The sequence below is a fragment of the Pinus tabuliformis genome, chromosome 2_2 (assembly GCF_031772625.1).
Source record: "Pinus tabuliformis cultivar Carrire ecotype Pingquan chromosome 2_2, CPIR1, whole genome shotgun sequence".
Classification (NCBI taxonomy): domain Eukaryota; kingdom Viridiplantae; phylum Streptophyta; class Pinopsida; order Pinales; family Pinaceae; genus Pinus; species Pinus tabuliformis.
Genome location: NC_142300.1, coordinates 637,538,684 through 637,545,634, shown reverse-complemented (window position 1 = coordinate 637,545,634; position 6,951 = coordinate 637,538,684). Strand labels below are relative to the sequence as shown.

Below are 6,951 nucleotides of genomic sequence, written 5' to 3'. Positions count from 1 at the left end.
ACATGTCTTGCAAAATGCAATTGAAATATTACTTCACCAACTTCGAAAAATAATAAAAAAATATAATATTTCATTAAAAAAATTAATATGCATAACTTGCATACTCAGCTCCTGTTGCAGCTGCTACTGTCGTTTTCTTGATCTACCCTATTGGTCAAGGAAGCTTCTCTGACGGTATGCCTCTAGGAATCTCTGGTACTTTCAATTTCATGATTGTATTCCAGGCTGAGCACAATATCCTTATGCATCCATTCCACATGTTGGGTGTAGCTGGCGTATCTCTCCATGTAGATCATGCTCACATATATATCTTTCAAAAGTTACACATTTTAGACTAAGTTACGCTAAGCGAAAATACACATACCTATTAACATGTGGGAAAATTTGCAAAGACAGGCATTTCATTTAATGTATATCACACTGATTTTTTTTGCAAGAAATATCACTAAGGCAACAACACAATTCTCCACAATTTGTCTTTTTACTAATCAAAATTTATAACACTTATATGAATTTTGAAAGCTTCAATTCTATTAAAGAATAAAATTTTAAAATTTCATCATCACATGACCCAAAAATATAACTCATCTTCATACATTCACCCAAAATATATTCCTCCACATTTTATAGTAAAAATAAAACCTTACTCTCACTTTTATGTTTACATTTACATTTTAAATTTGTCTTTACCTCTACTCTAAAGAAAAAATGATTGTAAACATATTCTCAAATTTACTAACTATATTTCACTGAAAAGATTACGGATTAGCAGAAAATGAGAAACTAGTTTGAAATAAAAAGACTTTCATTTAATTTTGTATATGAACTTTTTCTCTCCCACTTTATAGAATATAGAAAAAGGAAAAGAAGTGACATGTTTTTAGTGTTAACTTTTTTTTTGGTGTGTGGTGATGAACTTGCTTTATATTTAAAGTGACTCTATAACTAGCATTTGCATCACATGTTGCAAAGAAAACGCCGTAAGGCAATGATGAGAAACAATAGCATAGAAGAAAGAAGTCAAAAGTTTATGCAATTTTGTTTCTTTATTGATGTTTTTTTTATCATATGTTATGTTTTAGGGAGATTCCAACGGGGATATCTTCAAAGTGAAGGATTTATGAAATTTTTTGAAATTTTTTTGCCCGGATTCCGACCACTTTTGGCGGTCCAGGCAATTCCTCCACCTCGATAAACACCTCCGGAAATATCACGGGCGGCTCTGCTAGCTCCTGCTCATTCGGAAACAACCTTTGATTCTGGCAGTCACTTAAAGCGCCTTTTGACTATTTCACTTACTCTACAAATCTAGTCAACAGCTTTAAAACTTTTGACTATTTAATTGACTTTCGAAATTTAATCAACCCTGGCATGCTGGATCTACATAAACTCAAGGGTTTGAGGCAATTGGAGATCATTGAATGTCCTAGAGTAAGTTTGTTTCCAACAGAATTTGGTCACAAAGGAGAATTTCCTCTTCTGGAAACATTTTCTCTTGCTTGGCTACCTACATTAAAGGAGTTGCCTGTAATAGAGAAAGGTGCAATGGCTTCACTTAAAATATTTAATATAATGGCACGTACAACATTAAATATATTACCAGAGAGTTATATGGATCTGAAGACACTTCAGAAAGTAAGAATTTTTGGTTGTCCAATAAGAAATATAGGAACTAGAGAGAACACTAATGTAGAAGTGATGGCAATGTCTATGGTAGACATGGAAGAAATTACAAAGAGATATTCCCAATTGTGAGATAAAAGGGAAAGTTGGTTGTATGGTGAATTTTGGTGCAATGAGCTCTTCTTATTCAAGTACTTCCCATGGCCCTGTTGTTCCAATAGGCTCTGCAAAGATGAAATTGATCGAAGAGCCCCTTATAGTGGGACAGGATAAAGCATTTTCGATTCTCGAAAAGCTGGTGTTGTTGGCAAGGGTGGATCCAGAAAAACTCTTCTTTTGAAGACGCTCTTCAATAGCCAAAAGGTACGCAGTAATTCTAAGGATGGTTTATTACTTTGGCTCACTGTTTCCCAAAGCCCCTCTTTTACAAGTCTTAGAAATGCACTCCGTACCCAAATAGCCACACAAAAAATGTAAATTTGGGCGAAAATATGAACGAAGAAGAGGTAAAGCGATGGTTGAATCAGACAGTGCACCAGAGCACCGGGTTTATTCTGTTCTTAGATGATGTATGGGGATGCAATGCTGCAGAATTGTTAGAGGAATTAGGTGTACTGTGCCCTGTAAGGAACCACTCCACCTCCAAAGTCATTGTCAGTTCCAGGGTTTGCGCTGCACTCTTAAAAACAGGTGTCCAAAGGTTGCCAAACGTGGACAGTGTGTACAATTGTGTTAGGTTGAGTTATGATGCACTCGGCTATGAGGATGCTGACCTGCAATTGTGCTATTTATATGGAAATCTGCCAGCAAACATAGAAGATGGAAAAGCCAAGCTTGTGTGTAAAAGGTGCAGAGGGCTTCCCCTCGCTATGAAAGTGGTTGGCAGGGCAATGGCCGGGAGTACTCATCCACAACAGTGAGAATGGGCTGTCCAAAGGCTGCCAAACGTGGACAGTGTGTACAATTCTGTTAGGTTGAGTTATGATGCACTCGGCTATGAGGATGCTGACCTGCAATTGTGCTATTTATATGGAAATCTGCCAGCAAACATAGAAGAGGGAAAAGCCAAGCTTGTGTGTAAAAGGTGCAGAGGGCTTCCCCTCGCTATCAAAGTGGTTGGCAGGGCAATGGCCGGGAGTACTCATCCACAATAGTGAGAATGGGTTGTCCAAAGGCTGCCAAACGTGGACAGTGTGTACAATTCTGTTAGGTTGAGTTATGATGCACTCGGCTATGAGGATGCTGACCTGCAATTGTGCTTTTTATGTGTAGCTGCAAACATCTTGGAAGACGCAATTGTTCATGTCCAGTTGGCGATTCAGGTATGGATAGGGGAAGGCTTACTTGCCAAGAAGACGTTGGAACATGAGCATCGACCCGCTTATGATCCATTCGAGCTGGGAAGATATTATCTCAACATTTTAGCAGATCGTTGTTTGATCGAGCCAATGATGAGAGACTTTGATGGGCAAGTACTCTGTTTCAGGGTGCATGACTCCCTGCGTGATATGGCAATCTGAATCGCAGAGGAGGAAGAAAATTTCTACTGCCGTGTGGGTAATGGTTTGACAGCTGTGAATGAAAATGAGTGTTTGGGCCGCATTCGGCTTTCGTTGAGCGAGAACAGATTGACTTCTTTCCCCTAATCACATCGTCTACACAAATATGCTCATTGCTTCTCAGTGGAAATCCATATTTAACAAAGATCCCAACAAGGGTGATCAGGAGTATGATCTCCCTTAAGGCGTTCTCTTTAAGTGGGACGTCATTGAAATCATTGCCAAAGAGTATTGGGTGTTTGGAGCAGTTAATATATTTGGGTTTAAGACACATGCCCATCAATACGTTACCTGCATCTTTTACCAGTCTTGTAAATCTGGAGATCCTTGATCTTTCCTATTCTGCCATCCAAGAATTACCGTCCGCCATCCATATGCTGTGATCTTTAAGGAAATTAATCTTGGAGGGATGTAGAGATCTGCAATTTCTACCTCCCTGTATCTCAGGGCTTACCTCTTTGGAGCATTTGGAAACTTATGGTTGCAAGGCTTTTTTGGAAGAAAGATAAGGATACCAGATGGAAAAAAAAACAAATTCTATCAACAAATTGGCAAGTTTAACACAACTTAAAACATTACAACTACAAAATAATGAGGAAATTATTAGTGATGGCACACTGGGAAAGATGACTCAAATGAACTCCCTCACATTGTCACTCATAAAGCTGGAAATTCTACCCAACGATATAAGAAACATGTCAAAATTGAGAAGACTGGTATTATTAGAATACTTTCACTTGGTTAAAATGGATTATAATTTTTATGACTTTCAATATTTGGGCTATCTTAAATTTGCTGGTTTTCATTTCTTGGAAGAACTTCCACATCTACATAAACTCAAGGGTTTGAGGCAATTGGAGATCATTGAATGTCCTAGAATAAGTTTGTTTCCAACAAAATTTGGTCGCAAAGGAGCATTTCCTCTTATGGAAACATTTTCTCTTGCTTGGCTACCTACATTAAAGGAGTTGCCTGTAATAGAGAAAGGTGCAATGGTTTCACTTAAAATATTTACTATAATGGCATGTACAACATTAAATATATTACCAGAGAGTTATATGGATCTGAAGACACTTCAGAAGGTAAGAATTTTTGGTTGTCCAATAAGAAATATAGGAACTAGAGAGAACACTAATGTAGAAGTGATGGCAATGTCTATGGTAGACATGGCAGAAATTACAAAGAGATATTCCCAATTGTGGGATAAAAGGGAAAGTTGGTTGTATGGTGAATATTGGTGCAATGAGCTCTTCTTCTTCAAGTACTTCCCATGGCCCTGTTGTTCCAACAGGCTCTGCAAAGATGAAATTGATCGAAGAGCCCCTTATAGCGGGACAGGATAAAGCATTTTCGATTCTCGAAAAGTTCCGGAAAAACTCTTCTTTTGAAGACGCTCTTCAATAGCCAAAAGGTACGCAGTAATTCTAAGGATGGTTTATTACTTTGGCTCACTGTTTCCCAAAGTCCCTCTTTTAAAAGTCTTAGAAATGCACTCCGTACCCAAATAGTCACACAAAAAAATGTAAATTTGGGCGAAAATATGAACGAAGAAGAGGTAAAGCGATGGTTGAATCAGACAGTGCACTAGAGCACCGGGCTTATTCTGTTCTTAGATGATGTATGGGGATGGAATGCTGCAGAATTGTTAGAGGAATTAGGTGTTTAGTGCCCTGTAAGGAACCACTCCACCTCCAAAGTCATTGTCAGTTCCAGGGATCGCGTTGCACTCTTAAAAACAGGTGTCGCAGATAAATACACAATAACAATGGAGGATTTGTCGGAAGATGACAGTTGGATGTTGTTTGCTTGTCACACTTTTCCATATAATAATGGAAATCTGCCAGCAAACATAGAAGAGGGAAAAGCCAGGCTTGTGTGTAAAAGGTGCAGAGGGCTTCCCCTCGCTATCAAAGTGGTTGGCAGGGCAATGGCCGGAAATACTCATCCACAACAGTGGGAATGGGTTGTCCAAAGGCTGCCAAACGTGAACACTATGTACAATTGTGTTAGGTTGAGTTATGAGGCACTCGGCTATGAGGATGCTGACCTGCAATTGTGTTTTTTATATGGAAATCTGCCAGCAAACATAGAAGAGGGAAAATCCAAGCTTGTGTGTAAAAGGTGCAGAGGGCTTCCCCTCGCTATCAAAGTGGTTGGCAGGGCAATGGCCAGGAGTACTCATCCACAACAGTGGGAATGGGCTGTCCAAAGGCTGCCAAACGTGGACAGTGTGTACAATTGTGTTAGGTTGAGTTATGATGCACTCGGCTATGAGGATGCTGACTTGCAATTGTGCTTTTTATGTGTAGCTGCAAACATCTTGGAAGACGCAGTCGTTCATGTCCAGTTGGCGATTCAGGTATGGATAGGGGAAGGCTTACTTGCCAAGAAGACGTTGGAACATGAGCATCAACCCGCTTATGATCCATTCAAGCTGGGAAGATATTATCTCAACATTTTAGCAGATCATTGTTTGATCGAGCCAATGATGAGAGACTTTGATGGGCAAGTACTCTGTTTCAGGGTGCATGACTCCCTGCGTGATATGGCAATCCGAATCGCAGAGGAGGAAGAAAATTTCTACTGCCGTGTGGGTAAGGGTTTGACAGCTATGAATGAAAATGAGTGTTTGGGCCGCATTCGGCTTAATCACATCGTCTACACAAATATGCTCATTGCTTCTCAGTGGAAATCCATATTTAACAAAGATCCCAACAAGGGTGTCAGGAGTATGATATCCCTTAAGGCGTTCTCTTTAAGTGTAACGTCATTGAAATCATTGCCAAAGAGTTTTGGGTGTTTGGAGCAGCTAATATATTTGGGTTTAAGACACATACCCATCAATAGGTTACCTACATCTTTTACCAGTCTTGTAAATCTGGAGATCCTTGATCTTTCCTATTCTGCCATCCAAGAATTACCGTCCGCCATCCATATGCTGAGATCTTTAAGGAAATTAAGCTTGGAGGGATGTAGAGATCTGCAATTTCTACCTCCCTGTATCTCAGGGCTTACCTCTTTGGAGCATTTGGAAACTTATGGTTGCAAGGTTCTTTGGAAGAAAGATAAGGATACCAGATGGAAAAAAAACAGCTTCTATCAACAATTTGGCAAGTTTAACATAACTTAAAACATTACAACTACAAAATAATGGGGAAATTATTAGTGAGGGCACATTGGGAAAGATGACTCAAATGAACTCCCTCACATTGAAGCTGGAAATTCTACCCAACGATATAAGAAACATGTCAAAATTGAGAAGACTGGTATTATTAGAATACTTTCACTTGGTTAAAATGGATTATAATTTTTATGACTTTCAATATTTGGGCTATCTTAAATTTGTTGGTTGTCATTTCTTGGAAGAACTTCCACATCTACATAAACTCAAGGGTTTGAGGCAATTGGAGATCATTGAATGTCCTAGAGTAAGTAAGTTTCCAACAGAATTTGGTCACAAAGGAGCATTTCCTCTTCTGGAAACATTTTCTCTTGCTTGGCTACCTACATTAAAGGAGTTGCTTGTAATAGAGAAAGGTGCAATGGCTTCACTTAAAATATTTACTATAATGGCATGTACAACATTAAATATATTACCAGAGAGTTATATGGATCTGAAGACATTTCAGAAAGTAAGAATTTTTGGTTGTCCAATAAGAAATATAGGAACTAGAGAGAACACTAATGTAGAAGTGATGGCAATGTCTATGGTAGACATGGAAGAAATTACAAAGAGGTATTCCCAACTGTGGGATAAAAGGGAAAGTTG

At 38.9% G+C, this 6,951-nt stretch overlaps 1 protein-coding gene across 1 annotated transcript; it reads left to right on the top strand.

Moving 5' to 3' along the window:
* The first annotated feature begins 2,114 nt into the window (after positions 1 to 2,114).
* Positions 2,115 to 3,143, top strand: LOC149194243 (uncharacterized). The gene is made up of 3 exons (XM_089407603.1): positions 2,115 to 2,470; positions 2,597 to 2,760; positions 2,896 to 3,143. The coding sequence occupies exons 1-3, from the start codon at positions 2,115 to 2,117 to the stop codon at positions 3,141 to 3,143; spliced, it is 768 nt and encodes a 255-aa protein (XP_089263729.1).
* The last annotated feature ends 3,808 nt before the right edge of the window (positions 3,144 to 6,951 follow it).